General features: G+C 42.3%; 2 protein-coding genes across 5 annotated transcripts; one reads left to right on the top strand and one right to left on the bottom strand.

The window, feature by feature from the left end:
• Positions 1-246: 246 nt before the first annotated feature.
• On the top strand, positions 247-2,645 carry LOC121720918 (protachykinin). The gene is made up of 5 exons (XM_042107407.1): positions 247-599; positions 705-819; positions 903-926; positions 2,007-2,066; positions 2,158-2,645. Exons 1-5 carry the CDS (start codon positions 492-494, stop codon positions 2,199-2,201), a joined length of 351 nt encoding a protein of 116 aa, XP_041963341.1. The 5' UTR covers positions 247-491; the 3' UTR covers positions 2,202-2,645.
• sept7b (septin 7b) lies at positions 2,565-19,961 on the bottom strand. Of its 4 annotated transcripts, XM_042107393.1 has the most exons (16): positions 19,893-19,961; positions 18,765-18,980; positions 17,919-17,920; positions 16,212-16,314; positions 14,509-14,615; positions 13,638-13,738; positions 12,175-12,309; positions 11,199-11,316; positions 9,581-9,673; positions 8,472-8,568; positions 7,665-7,716; positions 6,759-6,884; positions 5,909-5,929; positions 5,013-5,148; positions 4,134-4,279; positions 2,565-3,755 (listed from the first exon to the last, which is right to left on the bottom strand). In XM_042107393.1, exons 2-16 carry the CDS (start codon positions 18,871-18,873, stop codon positions 3,716-3,718), a joined length of 1,386 nt encoding a protein of 461 aa, XP_041963327.1. In that variant the 5' UTR covers positions 18,874-18,980; positions 19,893-19,961; the 3' UTR covers positions 2,565-3,715. The 4 variants fall into 4 exon arrangements, with proteins under 4 accessions (XP_041963327.1, XP_041963328.1, XP_041963329.1 ...); XM_042107394.1 differs by lacking the exons at positions 5,909-5,929; positions 19,893-19,961; XM_042107395.1 differs by lacking the exons at positions 17,919-17,920; positions 19,893-19,961.
• Between the last annotated feature and the right edge of the window lie 10 nt (positions 19,962-19,971).

Here is a 19,971-nt window from a genome sequence, read left to right as displayed (position 1 = left end):
TTCTATTCACATTGTCCTTTTGTAGTTCATGCTAGAAATAACAAGGGTACGCAAATGTATGACATATATGCCACATACACCATGGTAACTTGTCCAGACTATGAAGGTGACCATACATGCCAACTCTCATTTTCATGGTGTAAATTGGGTTTGAACAAATGGTCGCGATTTACATCATGACTGGGTTGGTATAGTCGTCTCTGAGGAGTAAAGGCGCGAATTAACACATTATAATTACACATGCCACTTGACAGTAGGTTTGCACTGTATAAATGACGCGCGCTCCCTGGGACGCACACGAAAGTGCACCACAGTTCTTGCAATGCTGCACATCAAAGTCTGTGGAGAAGACATTTTCTTTACTCTCATACCTTGTTTCAATGGATAGTCAAGTATAGGACATATTTCAATTATTGAAAATCTAGAATATACTGGTGTTCCTGCATCTTTAACGGCATCGCTCGTCCATTGGCGCACGCTCTCAGGGCAAGATGAAAACTCTGCTGTCAATTATAGTCCTTTGCAGTTTGGCAAATATGTTTTGCCAGGAGCTGTATTCCAGCGAAGACAACTTGTCAACGGAAAATTTCCAACTTGAGGTTTGTAGGCTAACTCATCTTTAATCTTTTAACTGCTTGCCACGTTGAACTCTGACTTGCTCCACAAAATATGCATCCTTTTAAAAAGGTTTTACCACATTTTAGGACTACCCCTCTCAGGGTCACTTATTAGATCCGGAGCCTTTGCAGGCATTACTGCGAATCATAAGGAAACCCGGTGCACAACAATTCTTCGGTCTAATGGGGAAAAGATCCACAGGTAACAGTTATTCAACTGTCTGATTTCAACTAAAAGCAATTGCTGTATTAATACTAACCTGTGATTTGGATTTTGTTTTACAGCAAAAACACAAGTGACGCGCAAAAGTAAGTGAACAGTTTTTACGCAGTTCATGCAGCCCTTGCTATTGTTAGAGGCTCGTAGAAACGCATGCTGTATCCCTGCTAACTTTGTTATTAATTCCTCTGGTGGAGAGGTGCGCGCAAAGCTCTTATATTCAGTGTTGGGAGTAATGCATTAAAAAAGTAATGTAATTACAGTAATGCATTGCATTTTGCTGTAATGCAGTAATGTAAGGCATTACCAATACAATTTCAGTAACATTTTAGTCGGTACAATTCTCAGTAACTGAAGTTACTTTGCTTTTTAATCCAAAATTGAGAAATGCTCAATTGGCACCAGAGAAGATTATCCAATAATTAAAAAAGTCATCTATGCTGGTCCTGGAATTTGATTGCCTTGTTTAGATGACTGTAGAAAGGGAATTTGAGTTCTCTACCATTCATGCAACAGATCTAACATGGTTAGGCTATACTTCTCATTTCAAGCAGTGAGAATAACTTAAATGTTGCTTTTACAGACAAATATGGTAGCCATTATTCTCAAACTATTTGCATTAAGTCTACACCACTGTAAGTGGAAGGAAAGGCAACCAGCAATGATGAGAACCATTTAAAGTCAACATACAATTTCACTATGGCTATATTTTACTATATTAAGTTGTGAGTGACCTTTGGCCTTTGGGGCCTACATTGTCCCATGAGCCATAACTGCAACCATTATATTGTTCTTTTGTTAGCCTTAAGCCTAGCTCAGTCATTATGCCATACCACATCACCTTCTGCCGTGTAATGAGCTGCATTGAACCCATGAAGATCTATTGAGAACACCAAATCCATATTTCCTGTTATTTTGGTGAAAGTAATGTAAACGTAGTGTAATGCCTTACACTTCAAAGACAGTAATATTGTAATGTAACAAATTACTTTGAGATGACAGTAACAAGTAATAAATAATGCATTACGCTTTTGAAGTAACTTGCCCAACACTGCTTATATTAAGTAATTGAGGCAGTAGGTTGTTTTGTGAATCTACATTCTAACGCACTTGCGAACAGTAAAACAATTTATAGGGTACTTCCAATTAGTGTGTTTGCCTTATTTTAGGGCAGAAATTCCAGTCTTTTGTCGGATTAATGGGCAAGCGGAATCTAAGAAAGCAAAGCGGCAAGTGCAGTTTTCACTTGATATGAATATTTGAGACTTTGTCTAAAACGACATCTGTCTTAAATAATCGACATGCCATTTTTATTTGCAGAGTATTCTCACCACCCTCCGGTGCCCTGCAACCTGCCAGTTTAGTGGCATGATTACCAAGCTGTCGTCTCCTTCAGGGTTTGGAGGACCATCAACCTGGGAGTTAAAACCTTCATAGTTGTCAATACATGTCGGACCGGAGCTGTGGCTTTGACAGCCTACTGGAAATAAAACATTAAAAACCTCTCTGTTTTTTTGACTAAACACAGCTACCCATGAATTGTATCAACACTGATATATAAAATTATTGTTTAAAGATAACAGGTTTGTGATTTAATTTCCTTGGCACCAACAAACTAATCAGACCATAAGCAGGTCCGAATTGGATCGATGGATACCATTATAAACTGCAACACTGCCCTCTAGAGCACAATGACAACTGGACAAATATCTTGGAAACTAAAAACCTGTTATCATCACAAGTTTATTAAGTGACTGTACAATACAAATGAAAAATAAACTTAAAAATACAGAAGTGGAGTACATGACCAAAACAAAACAAAAAAAATATGCTGCAGACATGCATTTGCAGTGAGTGTAACTTGTGTATAAGTTACAGACGAGCCTTGCAAATGCTTATGACAATGTTCATGTTTTATTCTTTAAATTGGCATAATCTGCCTTATGAATTCATTTGAACCTGTCAATCCAATTCACAAGCCTCTCCAAGAAGCCTTTCTTAACATACAAAAAAATATTACTTAAGCTGGCTCGGTATATATATTTATATAAAAATAAACTAAATGAAATATAACAATTATGTTATAAATGGTGGTCCAAGGCTAGTGGCTAGACAGAGAGAGCATTTAAGTCTGGAAACATTTGGGAGAGTTAAAAAAACAGCTGTGAGAAGAAGGCAGCTTTGTGGCTTCTCTCTTAAGATTTAAGAGTGACAGATGACAGGTTGCACTTTCTTTTTCTTTTGGCTATGCGTCATGGTACACCATTAGAGAACAAGGTTTAAGCAATTCATACTCACAACACGAAAAAAAAAAAGTTAAAGTTAAATGGCATTTTCCTAAAAAAAAAAAGACAAAAAAATGACATCACAAAGGATAAGTTTTGTTTTGTCCTCTTTTCGTTTGATAACGGGTAAACAAATAACGGGGGAGAAATATGATTGTGCAACAGTTAGAGATGTCTTGCGTTTGAAGTTGGCTGTTAAAGGTGTGGGGGGGGGGGGGACAAAAAACAAAAGACAGCAAAAAATAAACCTTTCTTTTCTGAGTACAGAATTCAGTATATATAATATATATATATGGGTTTGGCCTGCCTAATGAGGTGGGATTAGGTAGATACTCCCCTGGCCAGAGAGAACCCCTATTCAACCCTCTTTAGCTCATCACATAGCACAGTCCTCACAGACCCCGCCAAGCTGAGTGTGTGTGTGTGTGTGTGTGTGTGTGTGTGTGTGTGTGTGTGTGTGTGTGTGTGTGTGTGCGCCTGTGTAAAGGTCTGTATGTGTGTGTGCATTTGCATTGGCCCGAGGCCAACACCCTGCCATTGGCCCAGGCTGTGGGTTGCTAGCACGTACAACTTAAGCTCCCATCTGAACGGTTTTAAAAGATCTTCCCTTTCTTCTTGTTTTTCTCCAGAGTTCTGTAAATAAAATAAGAGACACAGAGAGAATGCTGTGAATGAACAGAGAAGACACGACACAAGCACTAGCACTAGCATCAAAAACTAATCAACGGAGTTGTTTACACATTTATTAAACCAAATGTTAAATCTGCCAGGTTTTAGTTATAAAAACACACTGGTACCAGAATTTCTTTAATGTAACATTAAATGTAAAAACTGGATCTTTGTTATTCTCATCATCAAGGTCAACGTCAGGTGAGTGGCAGTTGTGTCCTGATCAATTCCATAAAAATCCCTTTAAAAAAAATATATATCTTGGGTGGCAGACCACTGGATGAAACCACTGCGCTACAGGACAAGGAGCTGCCGGCGACTGAGAGGGGCAGTGGTTCTGACCTGGAGGCGTCCAGCTTCTGCTGCTCCAGAAGGCGCTGCTGGGACTCCCAGTTGGCACGGTCCTCCTCGAACTGGCGCCGCTTCTCCTCCAGCTCCTTGTGCTGGGCCTCCAGGTTCTTCTTCATCTGCTCGTGACGCCGCTGCAGCTGTGAGGAGGAGGTCATAGGCATGGGTCCTACACAGCTCTCATTTCAAAACCCCACACTTTTTCCACACTCAAATTTCCAGGATTATTTCCCTTAATATATTGAATAGATAGGATCATATTAGTGTTGGCCTAATGTTCTGCTGCAGACCAGGGGAAGAGGAGACAGCATGTGCTCAACGCAATCAGGTCATTACCAGACATGATGCACATCTAGTCTAGACTACGCCCAGCCGAGTTTGAAGTGGGATATTAAAGCAACACTATGTGGTGCTTTGCTCCCTTTAAAATAACAATTTATAATAATGTTGATGATGTACTGGGAAAATGGCGTCTTGGCTGAGGCACTCCCGGAACGCCTTGTATTGCACTATGTAAGTTTGCCTTACCGTGCAGGCATTTTTGTTTTTTTTCTTCAGTTTTCGATGCACTGGCTACCCCATTAGCATCATTGTCCAGCATGTTGAAAAAGGGTAGCCAGTATATAGAAAATAGAAAATTCTTACTTTGTGTTTAAGTCTTTATGTTTGTTCTGGGTGCATATATCATAGAGGGTGCTTTGAAAGCAACATGGAATTATGGCAAATATCATCTCACCAGACACTAGGAAGACTTTTTTTCTAATGGAAAACTTTGGAGAGTGGATTCTAGCAAACTTGTTCTAGCAGATGAGAGCCCCAGTGATGTGTACCGCTGACCGCTCAGTCAGGTAACCTGGGAGGGTAGGGATGTACCTCTGCCTCGGAGTCCTTGAGCTTCTGCACCTTCTCCTTGACCTTCATCTCAAACACCTGCTCCATCTCCATCTCCATCTTCTTCATCTTGGTCACATGCTCCCTACGCTCCTCCTCCATCTGGGCCAGGGGACTCCTGGGATGGACAACACACATGTGCACACACACACACACAGAGAGAGAAAGAGAGAGCAGACACAAAGCACACAGCGAGTCAGTCACACAGAGCAACATGGGCTCCCACAGTCTTGTCCTCATATGTTACCAGCCACTCATCCCCTTGCTATGATTCCTACCTCCTTTAAACGCAGATACTCTTCTCTCTCTCCACTGATGCCCCCCACATCCATTCGGCTAGTCTCCCATTGAGACCCAACAGCCATTTTTAGACTTTTATCTAACATCCCCTGCTACTACCCCCCCCCCCACGCACACACACACACACACACACACACACACACACACACTCTTAACACATCTCCCAGGTGGACAGACACAAGGAGTGAGGGGACACAGATGGAGCAGGAGGAGGTAGACCCAGGGGATACCAGGGTGTGTGTGTGTGTGTCTTGTCATGAACATCTTTGTAATAATACTTGTCATATTTCACTTTAACCTACTGAATATTCCAGGGAAAAAATCTACTGGTGCAAATGTACTAAATGGAAGTCAGCTTTGGTATGTTGTTTCCCTCTTATAATCGGGTAAAAGTCAGGGCAATTAAGGGCTGTAGGGCAACACCATCTACTCTTTGGGGAAAGGAAAAGCCCAGAAGTGTGGGAGAGAGAGAGAGAGAGAGGGAGAGAGAGAGAGGGAGAGAGAGAGAGAGAGAGGGGGGGAGAGAGAGAGAACCTTACACAACATGAGAGTTTGGAGGAACTTAAATGACCACTTACATGCCGTCAACTGTGTCAAGTCTAAAAAACAGAAACACACATACTTAACATGCTGAAATCAAAACCATGCGCTAAAGAAGCAGAGTGAATGAGCATGACCAGGTATTGCAAAGAGAGCGGAGAGGTCACAATTTAACGTCTCCGTTTTCAAACAAACATGTCTGTGAAACTGGAAGTTACCAAGTTTACTTGAACATTGGCCAATTTAACGGGGGGGGGGGGAAATCTGAGTTTTCACACAGATCTCTGTTTCTTGAGGTCACCGAGTTCTGTCGGTACAAAAAAACTAATTACAGCCACAAAGTGTAGCACTGTAGCTGCCTTGCTACTCGAGCTGTTGGCTGCAGCAACTCAAGCTAGGTGGCACCAATTTGTTTTTGTTTTCTGCACCGACAGTATTTGGAGACCTCGAGAGACATCTGTGAGTTCTCCTTTAAGGACTATGTTCAATAGTCCCCCTCTTTGCAAACCCACAACATAACATCATGAATGCATAGATATCATTAAGGGTTAATAAAATAAACAGCAGTGATGAACAAAGCTTGATTTGGCAGGTGGGTGTTGAGCAACACACCAGTGTGTGTCATTCGGTCATCCTAAATCTGAGTGTGCATCTGCGGGTATGTGCTTGTGCATCGCTAGTGAAGCAGATGTGTGAAATTGTGCATTTGGTTTGAAGCCGGTGGAATAAATGGACATTGGACTTAAACCAAAGGTGACAGAGTTTATGTGAGGCTGGTGAGGTTACCACAAGCGCTGAAAATAACTAATGGCACAGCAGTGAAGGAACACCATAGGCCCTGACTTACTTGACACAGACAAACAAACACAACACACACAACACACTCACTTGGTGAGCTGCCCTTTGCTCTTGTTGTTGTCTACACCGTTGTAGGTGACCGCTGCCAGCTTCCTGCTTCTGTAGTTCTCATAGTGAACGTTGTTTGTGACGTCCTTCAGATCCTGCATATGGGTTCTGTACAGTGGAAACAGATGAACAGGCAAAATTCACTCTGCAGTAGTGACTGGGTGAGGCGCTATTACCTGGTGGTCCACTTACGGCTAAACTGAAATCATGCTGTGTCCAGTCAGCATCCATCAATCCCTTACGGCACTTTCCCTGTGGCAAAGGTATGAGGACACTGCCTCCACTGCTTTGATGGTATGGTAGACCTCACGCTCACCCTCTCACACAATACCAAAGGCACTCTGGACAGTAATGTAGTTTTGTGATATCCTCTTGCCTAATCAGACCTGCATATTTCATTCGTCCATTACGTACCGATTTGACCCTTCTTGGGGTGAAAGTGGGACACAGGAAAGTGAGGCCCGAGGTCTCCCCTTCGTGTGCTCGTGGTTTGGTCCACAAGGCCCAGCAAAGGGATCATGCACCAAATCCAGTGCTTTGTATTAATCATTTCTGTGGGCACCTTTTTGTTCGAGGTTTTACCTGGTCAATCTGCTCTAGCTGGTCTGGTCAGAACAAATGACTCAGTTAGCTGTGTGTAGATGTGAAAGCCTCTGTGTGCTGCCAGTGCAGTCTGTGCCGTGTTGAGAGTTTTAGTTTGCAGTATTATGCAGGTAATGCCACAATATGCCAAAACGTGATACGTGACCACACTTATATTGCCAGTCTGCCAGGCAACAGACACAAAAAGTTAAGGACATGTAAGCAGCTTAGTTTGGCTGCCTGTGCTAATGACTTGCCCACCCTTACACACACACACACACACACACACTTAACTCAAGCCCTTACCTGATCAGCATGTTCCTGAGGATTGTGAAATCACAGTGCTCCCCATTTTCAACTGCAGGACAGGACAAAAAAATAAACAAATACAGTATCATACATGACACCCGTGTCTACGGACACCTTTAGTACAGACGCACACAACTTCACAATGCACAGCACAAAATAAAAAATAAAATAAAAAAAAAGGTTCACTTCGCGGGAGTTATTGCTATAGCTTTATTTATTGCTAGGGTATTTAGCAGATGCTTTTGTCCAGAAACTTTCAAATTCAATCATTATCACAAAACACATTCCTGCTCAAAGGTGTGCACTACACCTTGTAATGTGAATTAAAGGCCAATTCCTCCAACCCTTTAGTAAAGTTAACCAAGTCAGTTGACATTTCTAACATTTCCCTCGGAAGGAAAGAAGGAACTATCTATTTATCTACATTCTGTGTGCCTTATGACTGTTAATATGTACCCTTCTGACTGATGTTGTACACACAGGTGTTCTTCAGAGGTTCTAAGTACCCCACTGTACTTCTCTGACGCTTTCTTGACTAGTTGAGTGACAACGTCACAAGAGGCGTGAAGTACAAACATTCTAAAACCTTGAAACAGTAATTTGACACCTTTTATCTTTTACAACTGCATGAGACAACTTGAAACATTTTTGAATGATTCATGCATTGCATTCATCACTGCAGTTTCACAATTGTTTGGAGTCGCCTTGACTCTTTGGTGTGAAATGACTCTTAAGGATGGAGGTGAACTGAAGCAGGAAGTGAGGGATGATATATGGCGTGTCAGACGTGCGCCAGTGTCTTACCCTCTGCCACGCCCCACGGGTACTGCCTCCCCCGGATCCTCTTCCCATTCACCTCAATAATGGTGTTGCTTCCCACCACAGCCAGGGGCAGACGGTCCTGTAAGAAGGGCGAAAGGACAAAGGTCAATAAAAGCTTTCCTGTTCACAAAAATTGAAACTGGTCACATTGACCAGAAACAAACTGTGAGAACGTGATTTTCTTAGATAAATGCCTTCTCTATCCTTCTCCAACTCCAACAGTTATTTATAATAATTGGATATGCATAGCTAAAAAAAAGTTAAACCAAAGTCCTTTTAGGAAAGTCCCTCCACTCGGCGGCCATATTGTAGCGCTTTTTGGGCACTTATCGGGCATCTATTTCAGGCAAAACTGCGTGTGCGCAAGGCTTCACGAATCACGACACACCAACCTCGCTCCAGCTGCGGGATCACAACACATAATTGGCCTGATGTATTCACAACATACCACATGACTGGCACAATGTATTCACATGTCAATTTCTGGAAGGGGCGGAATGTGTGTAGATGACTGCCCTGTTTGTGTTACGAACTAACCCCATACATATCTATGGGTGATTCTTTGAGAACTGTGTCTCCTCATTAGAATGTCTCTGGATAAACCCAATGGCCAACGCCCACACTATGAGTCCTTGTGCACCTGAATAACAGATCCAGCACTACGATTGCAAAATTCTACAGTGCGCACACACACACACACACACACACAACTTCTGGTTTTTGGCTAAAAAACACAAAAGCCCCCCTAAACAGCCGGGTCCACCTTGTGCACCTGAATAACAGATCTAGCACTACGATTGCAAAATTCTACAGTGCGCACACACACACACACACACACACACACACTACTTCTGGTTTTTGGCTAAAAAGCACAAAAGCCCCCCTAAACAGCCGGATCCACCACAGTCCCAACACCTACAACCACCATCATGAAGGTGACCTTCTTCAGAATCAAACTCTGAAGAAAAGAAACTCCACTCAGGTGGCAAAAAGGAGTGGGGCAGATTGAGCTGAGTCTCTGGGCTCAAGAATTTGTAATAAGCGCCGAGTCTCCATGTATCGCATGTCTGCAGTGTCTTGTGGATACTTACTTTGATCTTTCTCACCAGCTTCATTTCCTCCTCATCATCTGTCTCTGGGAACTCGTAGATCTTGATTTTGTGCTCCTGGATTTCTCGCATGATCTGTTGGGAAGGGGACAGTGAGTTCAGCAACATGTCCACCAACGTTCGTTAGCTTACAACAGGACTATCCACAATGCAATGGAAGTCAAATTGTTTGCAAAGAGTGAATAACTGAGTCATCTGAGAATGGCAAAAAGTGTGAGGTCACTACATTCCTATCTACAGTTGTGTACAACACTGTAGGGAAAGCGGGCTACTATGAGGTCAAAATAATCTGCGTCAAATCTGCTATTCCATTTATCAGAGGAGATTTTAAGTGTCATCTTACTTTGAAGATAATCTGCAGAGCAGGCATATTATTAGACCTTCTGGGAAGTACTAATTTGTCTATAACCATTTGTGGTACTTATGGGGCAGGCAGCTAGCGGATCGTTAGGAAAGTTTAAATGAATGTGATCATTTATGTTTGAGCCTATTTTGGGCCTGCAATCGCTGATACAACCTTTAAGCTATTCACATATTAAGATAATTCATGACACATTTAATTTGATTCTAGCTCTGGCAGCTGTAAGTGCTGGGCATCAGTTGAAGAAGGGGAAAACAGGAGCACAAGTAATATCAGTTTTTTACTTTGTTTGAAATCATTCTCCACCAGGCTCAAGAACCACCACTTTCAAGACACCTGCTAGTAACAAGATGCCTTTGCATTCTTGGACAGCGAGTGTTGGCCTCTAGTGTCAAAACACTTGGCTTCCGTGTGAATTCCTTTAAACTATTGCATGCAAGGACCTGTGAGCAGAGCCTGCAGAAGCCAAATGTTCTAGAAATCCCACACACAACAGTTTTTAATTTGACTAAACCCCCTGGAGGGCCAATACCTAAATATTAGCTGCTCTGCGCTTTGAAGGGACCTGACTCAGTCAGGCTGCTGGCTTAGAGAAGACACATTCATAACAAACAGGTTTCTAAAGCTGCCTTGAGTTAATTTATCATTTTAAGCAAGCATCTTCATGTTAAAAACAAATATGCCTTCCGTGACAATAAAGTGCCTCTGCCTCCTACAGCCAAGTATTAGTAATCTCTTCTTGAACTTGTACTTTCAGCAGAGATTCAATAAAGCATAGTCTGCACCCTTCAGACAGCCTGAAAGTATTACTTTCTGATTTGAGCTTGCTATACAGTATGTGCTGCATGAGTTCAGCTTGTTAAGAGCTTTTAAGCTGATCTTTGGTATCAGTGAGGAGGAAAGAGAGATTTGGCTTTCCATCTCCTTCACCCTCTCCCCTCCTATTGCGTTAAGTCCTCCGCACCAGATGGCTGAACCCTGGGAGTCCGCTCAAATCACAAGGGCCTCACGCGTTTCAGTTTGGTCAGTGGGCAGCACGGAGACAGAAATAAAACTGAGGGGAAAATGTTCAAATGGAACTTAGCACCGAAAAAGCAGAACAAGATGGTGTGTGTGTGTGTGTGTGCAACATGGCAAGACAAAACACAGATGGACTTCTGTCTAAACAAACAAAACTATGACCAAAACAAAACAAAATGAAAAAAAAAAAAAAAAAAAAAAAAAAAAACACAAGCCCACCTGCTTCTTGAACTGTTGGCACTCCTCGGGGGTGAGTGTGTCTGCTTTGGCAATCAGGGGGATGATGTTCACCTTCTCATGCAACCGTTTCATGAACTCTATGTCCAGCGGCTTCAGCCTACGAGAGAACAGGCATGGCATTCAGCTTTCATCACCTCTTAACCACCACCATTACGCTCACCACACTCTAACAGACAGACACACACACACACACACACACACACACACGGTCGTCAAACAAAGAAAAGGGGAAACCGGCTTATCTCACGCATGTGTGTGGTCAAGTGTTTACGAACGTAACAGCAAACAGCATATGCTGTTGATCTGTCAAGTGGACAGGTCACAGATGGGAGTGCTGAGAGAAGGGCTATGAGGACAGGGCGTCCCATAGAGTTGTCCAGAGGGATTCGGCCTTTAGTCCATGCCTATGACCGGCCACACAGTACTCCTCACGGACATCAACACAAATGCTTGTCCCTCACAGCAAGCAGCTCAGTGGGAACGGGAGAAGAGACGTAATAAGACACACAGACACTCACCCCAAGTTCAGCATGAATCCTGAGGAATTTGTCCCACAGGATGTGCACACACAATGTATATTTAGATCACATGCACTAATAAAATACATAGCTTCAAATGCATCTGACTTCAAAACCTTGGAACAAACCTCAACATATTTTACAATGCAAACAAACTCTAGGTCTGTTAAAACATCCATAGGATTTCATGGATTACACACACACTATCTAGTCATACAAACATAAACCTCTCAAATAATCATAAAAAAATGTCTTGATTGTGATCCGTCACAACATCTCACTGGATTGACCTAGCAAGCTCTTAAGCCTGTGAGAGCACTAAATCAGTAGTGGCTCAGAGTGTGTGAGTGTGGTGTGTGTGTGTGTGTGCCTGGTGATGTGTCTAGCCTCTTTATGAGGTTAATCCAGCATCGGGGCTCAGTGCGGCTGTCACTCACCCGTGGCCCGAGGGAGCGATGAAGTACAGGCAGCAGTGCACCCGGCTGTCGGGCATCTGCCGTCTGTTCACCCGCGACTCGGCGTTCAGGTAATCCTCGAACTTGCTGTCGATGTGATCGATCACTGGCTGCCAGCTGAGACAACAAGCAGAAATACGCAGGGTGTTTTGGTCAGTGGATGAACAGGTCAAACAGATCAATATGTGTGCCTGCATATACTTTAAGTGCGTACATACACACACTTTTTCTTCCTAACACACACATAAAGCACAACCAAATTCTGACAAGTGTCAACCTGCTTATCACCCCTGGTTGGCCCGTGGCAACCACATATTGTAGCCCACTTTTTTCTTGTACTTTTTAATATGATTTTCATTACAATACCGCTAAATCAATATTGATGGTATTTGATGTTTATATTTGCATTCTGATTTGTTTACTAGACTACGTCCCCGATCTCAGTCATAATTGTTATATTTCCCCAGAAGCGCAGGGTTGTGATACAGAGATGCATTTTTCACTCGCAATGGCAAAACAGATAAATAACAAAACATGTTAAATTATTTTGATTTGCCATTAAACGTAATCAGACTTCATCTGTAAGCAACACTAACGTTAAAGTGCAAAATGAAATGAAACAAGGAGGACTCGGAGCTTGAAGCTCAAGCCCAAAAGAAAAAGCTTTGTGCAGGCATGGGAGGCTAAAAACTCTGGACTCTTCGAAAGACACAGAAAATTAACCTGACGACCGTACACAACGTACCCCGCAATAAATGACAGAACAAGTTCTCTTGTCTTGGGAAATACTTCGTTCAGGATGTAAGGACTGGATGAACACTGGCGATTGATGCAGCATAAAAGAACTGCAAAGAGATTCGCTAAAGTCGCGAGGTGGCTGCTCCTGTAGATGGGCCAATAGACAGTGCCATGCAGAACATGAATGATTCCGAACATGCTCACTAGGGTAAGGATATGATGTTACAGAACATCACAAAACTATTATACACTACCATAGAACTACTACAGAAATCTCACCATACTAGAGTTGCAAATGACTATAGTTCTGTTTTGTAAAGGGACATAGTAGGCCATGTATGACCTCTTTTGTCTCTATTTCTTTTATGAAATAGGCTATGTGAAATAAATTCAAACGTGTGTCTAAAGACTAATTAGTGTTATTGTTATCGAGTACGCAAAACAAATAACAGGCCATTAATGATGGCAACCATTTGGTTGGCTTTGGCAACCAAAACCTCATGCCTGTAACGCAAGTTAACGTTGGGCCCTGTCTGATATCATGGCTCTTGTGACATATCTGAGTAGCCCTGATGTAAGGTGATGTCATAGCTCATATGACATATCTGAGTAGCCCTGATGTGAAGTGATGTAAGGGCAAACTTCCTGGCCCTTAGCCCTCATGGACACCGGCACAAGGATGGACACCTAAATCAAAGCCTCCTTACCAATTGCTGTTGTCCACAGCATCGCCGAAGCCTGGGGTGTCCACTATCGTGAGGAGAAGCTGGACTCCACCTTCTTTGAGTAACACTTTGGACTGCTCTACCTGCAAAAGGGATAGAGGAAGAAGATTTCTGAGGTTAATTCTGCAAGCACAGTGGTCACCGGTGGTTTCTCTGTCTACATCCATACAAAGCAAAACACTGGGTGGATGTTAAAAAACATCATCATTCCACACTGGCAACTCAGACTTTGGGAAAAATAAAAACGTAATTCCGGGGATTTGCGACATTTATAATTGTTGATTAATAACGTTTCTTGGCCATTACACCAGTGTAACACCATCAACAAATTAAATGTATGCAGAAATCCGTTGAGAAATCCACAAGGCAACGAAACAAATAGTGCAGTCCCAGCCAACAGCTGCATGTAGTGACATGCAGAATGCAGAACTGTACTATTAACCAAATATGCTGGGAAGGCAGACGCTTGGTGGGGCAACAACTTGGTAGTGGTGCTACTGCTGCTGCTTGTTGTGTCTGTCTGGCTCTTAACAAGGCTAAAATGTGAGGTCATGTGAAGTCAATGATGTCTGAAAGCTTTTTCAGTCCCAACTGATGACAGAACAAGGGGATGTGGGCCAATCAACTATTCCTGAAATGTGGACATCAACCCAAATGGATTCTAAGTGGGAGTGACATTGATTAAATCACCAAATGGGTGTCCAAATGTAGCAGGGGTCGATGGGTAAGCTAAGTAAAAGTAGGAATGCTTTCTACAACAACTCTGGGCCCTGGCATGAACCCGCTAAAAGGGAAATTGGTAAATCTATGAAGGCAGTGACGTGGCTATTTTGGACACACAGGCAGTTCTGACCTGCACAGTCTTCTTGACTCGGTTTGAAGGACCAGGGTACTCTGCGGAGTAGAGGTCTGTGAGGAACAGGGAGTTGATCAGTGTTGACTTGCCCAAACCAGATTCACCTGTGAAACACAAACAAACATTTGTTAAAGCAACACCAAAGAGTTTTTTCTACCTTAAAATAATGTTTCCAAAATCGTTTCAGTGGTTCATCAACTCGTAACAGGGTGAACGGCAGTTCTGCATTCGCTTCGCGGCCCTCTATCAGCAATAACCGCATTATGTAAGTTTGCCAGATCGGGTAGCGGATCTGTAGTTTGATGGAATGACACATAAGAAACTACAAATGTGACTTGCATCTGATGTCGCAATACATCGTGACATTGTTATTTCCAAAACCAGTGCTGGATAAACAAATAGTGCGTGCAACAGAGGAAAAGTTCTTTGGTGTTGCTTTAATATAAAGCCTCTACATGAGCACGAAATATAATAACACTCCAAAACAGAAACAAACATACCATAACATTTGGATAACTCAGACCCAACTAATAATGGGATTGCAAGCACTTTGGCCAGTACAGTGGGTCTTTTTCTGCTTGAACTAATAACATTCACCGCAAACAGAGGAGCGTGTCTGGCATTCATGACACGAACAAAAAAACACACTGAGGGAGAACTGGTGGAAGAATGCGCCGCGTCCGACTGGAGGGAGCAGAGGATAAGAAAACAGGCCTTTATGGGGCCGACTAGCGGAGAATGGTGCCATTATACGGCCTGTCCAGGCCGTCCTATTCAGAGCCTTTGTGTGGACGGCAGCTCGGCCTCATTAGAGAGGCGAAGAGGTGTCCAGGAGCACGGGGAAGATCACTCGGATCTGGCTGAAGCCTGGGGAGTTCTAACAGACTTGTGTGCAGCGACTGAGAAATCAGTAGAGCTCGAGCTTGTTTGATTATGTACAAGCTTACAAATTTGTGCATGCCAAGTTGAAGGGAAACGGTAAAACCGACAGGCAGTCTACACACATTCACAGGGCTAGCTCAGACTCAGAAAGCTAAGACCACAAAGTGAGTGTTGTATAGAGATAGCCCCAACAGATGGGCTCCAAAGTGAAGCTGAGCCCAATGGGTCACCTGGTTCACCGCCAACAATTTGCCTTTAAAGGACATTGTTTAAGTTTACTGTAAATCACGCTTGTTCTTTCAGCACTTCTAGTAACACCAATGGGCCAAGCCATGCTGATGAAGCTGTGCTTATTCAGGTGATTTAGAAAGAAATTGCTTTAAGTATGCATCAAAGCTTACTGCACTGCATCACCACTAAAGAATCTAGAACTCTAGAAAGACTATTTTAAATAGAATCAGAATCAGACTGCTGTGTAACCATCATCACCCCCTCCCTGTCTGGGAGCTGATTTCACAGATATGACAGACTGCCATTTCCTGTGGGGTTATCATGTGACCCAAAATGTCCAGAACGTGTGGGATTTGGTGAGCGTTCAACAGGATATTTCCCACACCAGATCCAGAGAGGCACACATGCTCCGCTCTGTATTCACAGCTCACTCTCTCCTTCTCTTAGTTCCTTCCTTGCACACCATCACACGGAATAAATTAAAACAAACAACGGTCTGTAATTGTAAAAGGCAGCAGAAAATTTCATATTGAACGGAGATTGCAGGGTCCTGTTTCTCAGAGCCCTAAATTAAGAGGTGTCCTTACCCACAACCATGAGGGTGAACTCGAAGCCTCGTTTGACAGACTTCCTGTACACTTGGTTTGGCAGGCTAGCAAAGCCTACATATCCCTCCAAATTCTTCTGTTGCTGCCACACACACACACACACACAGACAAACAAAGAAAATAAACAAAATGCGCAAGACAGCATTTCCCATCATTTTCACAATGCCACTGTAATGGAGATCCAAAGAAAACACATTAAAAGACAATAAAAATCATGCATACTTACTGCTGTGTTCAGGAGTGCGGCAGACAAATCACAAAGTTGGAGGCATCAAGAGTGCATGTGGCAATGGCGATGTTCCAGAACAGAAGAAGTGGAGAAGAGAGAGGAAAATGAGTGCCTAAAATACCCGAGTTGTGTGTGAACAACTACCTTGTGATGTGAGCCACATAAAAAAAAACAGCAACCAACAAATGGTTCTTAGTATTGCTTCCTGTTTTTTGCTAAACATAACGATAACCACAAATATGAATACTCATCTAGCCCTATCAACTAGACTGAAATTTGAATGAGATATTAACAGTAATCTGAGGGACAGGCTTAACACAACAGTAGGCAAACCAGTAAGAAGTCACTTATAATTAAATTGCCTGTAGTCCCCCACCCCACACACAAACACACAACTCTGACCTTTAATTTGCGAAAAGTCAAGTCAGTGATACTCAAATGTTTGTCATGTAGAAGCTGACTGCCTACCAGTGACACTGCACTAGATGAGAACCTGATTTGAACACATCAATAGACACTCCATTCCAGCATAATTGGCCTTTTAATGTCAGAGCCATCATTAATTCAGTGTCGCATGAGCACATCTGTAACAGTGAACTAGTTTGGACCTTCATCAGTTTAACACATCCAACTGTGTTCAAAGGGGAAAGCTCTAGGACTAAAATGGTCCAGGAGAAAGCCTGACATTATCATTCCCAGAATTGACTAATCTACTAAATATAAATAGGGCCTACCTAGCCTACGCTTTCCGTTGGGTTGATTTATGAGATATTTGGAGCTGAAAAATATTTCTCATCTCAACCTTTGCACCCATCAGCAAACAGCAGTTAAGCTGAAATTAGACCAATATTCACATACCTTACAACTGAGAGGTGCAAAGCAGAATGCCAGCTTTAATTCATAAGCACATTACATATTAGCCGATGTGTGATGCTCTTCTTAATCAAAGCAGACATCGCTGCCTAATGCTGTGATTTTTAGGGCCCATGGGACGGCTAAACTCTTAATTTTCATGAACTCTTAACATTGACACCCTGATGAACTACACACCCCCCGAAACTGATGCTTTCTGCCACTCACAATACAACACCATGATTTATTTTTAAAATGTATCTCCACATTCTTTGACTTAGCCCCTATCTGAATCTGACTAACCAGCTAGTCTTAAAAATGACACCAGACATGATTTTATCGCTCGATGACAGGGCCAGAACACTACACCCACTTTGAAGCCTACATGTTTTGCAACATTGAAACACTGCTAACTACATGCGTGAAAATATTAAACCAGGTTTAAATGCTAATTTCATGTCGCCATCCTGCTTATTTAATGGAGAAATAAATTGACTTCTAGTGTTCATAGTAAACGACATCTACTGTAGTTAACTATCTAGGTTAATCTGGGAGGAAACAGGAACTTTGACGCTTTTGCTAAAGCTGGATGCAGACTGTGCCACTGCTAGCATTAAACTACTAGTTCAGTTTCAATGACCTAATGTAATGCAAATGGAAAGCTGTCTAGCTAGCTGACGTCGGCTGACAACTAATGGTAACGTTTTCTGACGATGACCTGCTAGTTATCGTCAACTGAACGTTATGTTGTCATTGATAAATACATAATGTTGCACATATGTTTGTTGTACTAACTGCAAAGGAGTAACTAACTTAATCGCATCATGAATCACATAATGTTGTAGCTAGCTATCCGCTAGTTAAAGAAAGCAGAGGGAGAACATAACCCTAACGTCACAGAGCAACCACAGAGTTGGCTAGCATTGTTGAAAGTACAAATTTAACATATAAGCATAGAACATGTCTGCCTACAAAACAAACACTAAAGTAGGATCTACGTAATGTCTACAAAAATAAAGTACATGAAAGAAGCTGGCTATATTAGCTGGCGATATCTTGCTAGGAAACGTCGGGAGGTCTGTTGATCGAAGTGATATGATCATTATATGTCGCTAGCTGACAACAAGCTAAGGAAGTTCAGCTGTGTTCTTGTTCGTAACCCAACCATAATACGATCCAAAGCACTTCACACTTAATTAATCGGACACAGCATGAATATGTATATCGCCAAACTAGCTAAACAGCTAGACCAGCTAGCTAGGTACAAGGAATGACACATGAGGAAAAAATCCACAGGAAATGCCTCCCTCGCGCTCTCTCAGTAAAGTGAGTGTAAAAGCAGCTATTGGGCGTTGGCTTATTCGAACTAAGATTAATGTTAGTCTGACCTTAAAATCAAATAGTTTCTTAAGCACGTTGGTAAATGTGTGATAATGAGACAGAAAACTTACCCATTATGTTGACGTTCCCAGCCGCCTCGGAAAAGCTATCACACACAGACCGACATTCCCCTTGATAACCCGCTCGGTTTAGGGCTGCGTTGCTTGCGTAAAGCAGCATTTGGTTAGCGTCAGTAGGTCGTAGACATGCGTGTCAAAAGTTTGGTGAATAGCCAGGCACAGCAACATATCTCGCGAGAATTTAGTTGAAGATTCCTGTTAACCAGCCTGCAAAATTCAAAAGAATCATTAACATTCTGAGATGTTGCTTGTAGAAAACTGAAACACAATATTGTGTTGCCTTAACATTGTTATTTAAAGAATTAATTGTTTCCACAGATCAATGATTAACGTTATACTTTCTAATGAAGACATGTCTAGTTAGTTAGCTGTAGTGGATACTGTGATGTAGTAGTTAACTGATCAACCCCAAATGTTAACACGTAGGCCTATCCTTGCCTATTTTAAGTGGGTATACTGAAATGGTGATACTTTCTGCGTAAACCTGCGTATCAATAGTTCTACCCTATGGTTCTACCTGATCACTAAGGGAGGAAAAGGAAGAGTGTGCTGCAGCTATCAGTCTCAAACTGACACCAAAATATCTGTAACGGGACAGTTGATTATTGATCGTCTCTAGTCACCTCATACAGAAAACTTACAACAACAAAAAAAGTAGGACTGATAATTTTGGAGATATCAAACGACCCAGAAGAACCTTGTTTTCTCTTCGCTAAGCCCCTCCCTAAAACGGCTAGAGCTACTGTCCAATATGTATAGCAACGGTGACTATAAAGCGCGGAGGGCCTGCAGCTTGGCAGCACGTTTTTGACAGCCGCAATGAGGTGCCTATGTCACTGGCAAATCGCATAGCAACTACTCTACTTGATATGAGAAAAACTCCTTTTGCCCCTCCCAAAGCGCAAAATTCAAGAGTCCAAAAGAGAAGCAATCAGCAGTTACAATCCATCAAAAATAATTGTATGATACAAAGTGTGCTGTTACCTGATATCACTTCTAACCATACAGTCTATGCTTCTAACACTTGTAGAATGCTAACACATTATTGTCAAGACATGCACACAATTATTACTATTATCAACCGTATACGGCTCTGTTATCAACTAACCAAGATATTACCTCTATCTTACTATCAGCTGATCAAATTACATGTTGTTAACTTCTCCGCTAGACATAACCATGGTAACAAATGCATACA

This window comes from Alosa sapidissima, chromosome 10 (genome assembly GCF_018492685.1).
Source record: "Alosa sapidissima isolate fAloSap1 chromosome 10, fAloSap1.pri, whole genome shotgun sequence".
NCBI lineage: Eukaryota > Metazoa > Chordata > Actinopteri > Clupeiformes > Clupeidae > Alosa > Alosa sapidissima.
This window is presented reverse-complemented; position numbering and strand designations above follow the sequence as displayed.

Coding starts and splice junctions, on each gene's coding strand:
- LOC121720918 (XM_042107407.1), top strand. CDS start 492: ATGAAAACTCTGCTGTCAATTATAGTCCTTTGCAGTTTGGCAAATATG. Junction 600..704: donor CGGAAAATTTCCAACTTGAG/GTTTGTAGGCTA, acceptor ACCACATTTTAG/GACTACCCCTCTCAGGGTCA. Junction 927..2,006: donor AACACAAGTGACGCGCAAAA/GTAAGTGAACAG, acceptor GCCTTATTTTAG/GGCAGAAATTCCAGTCTTTT.
- sept7b (XM_042107393.1), bottom strand. CDS start 18,873: ATGCTGCTTTACGCAAGCAACGCAGCCCTAAACCGAGCGGGTTATCAA. Junction 14,616..16,211: donor GTTCACCCTCATGGTTGTGG/GTAAGGACACCT, acceptor TGTGTTTCACAG/GTGAATCTGGTTTGGGCAAG. Junction 9,674..11,198: donor GCCAACAGTTCAAGAAGCAG/GTGGGCTTGTGT, acceptor CCTTCCCAACAG/ATCATGCGAGAAATCCAGGA.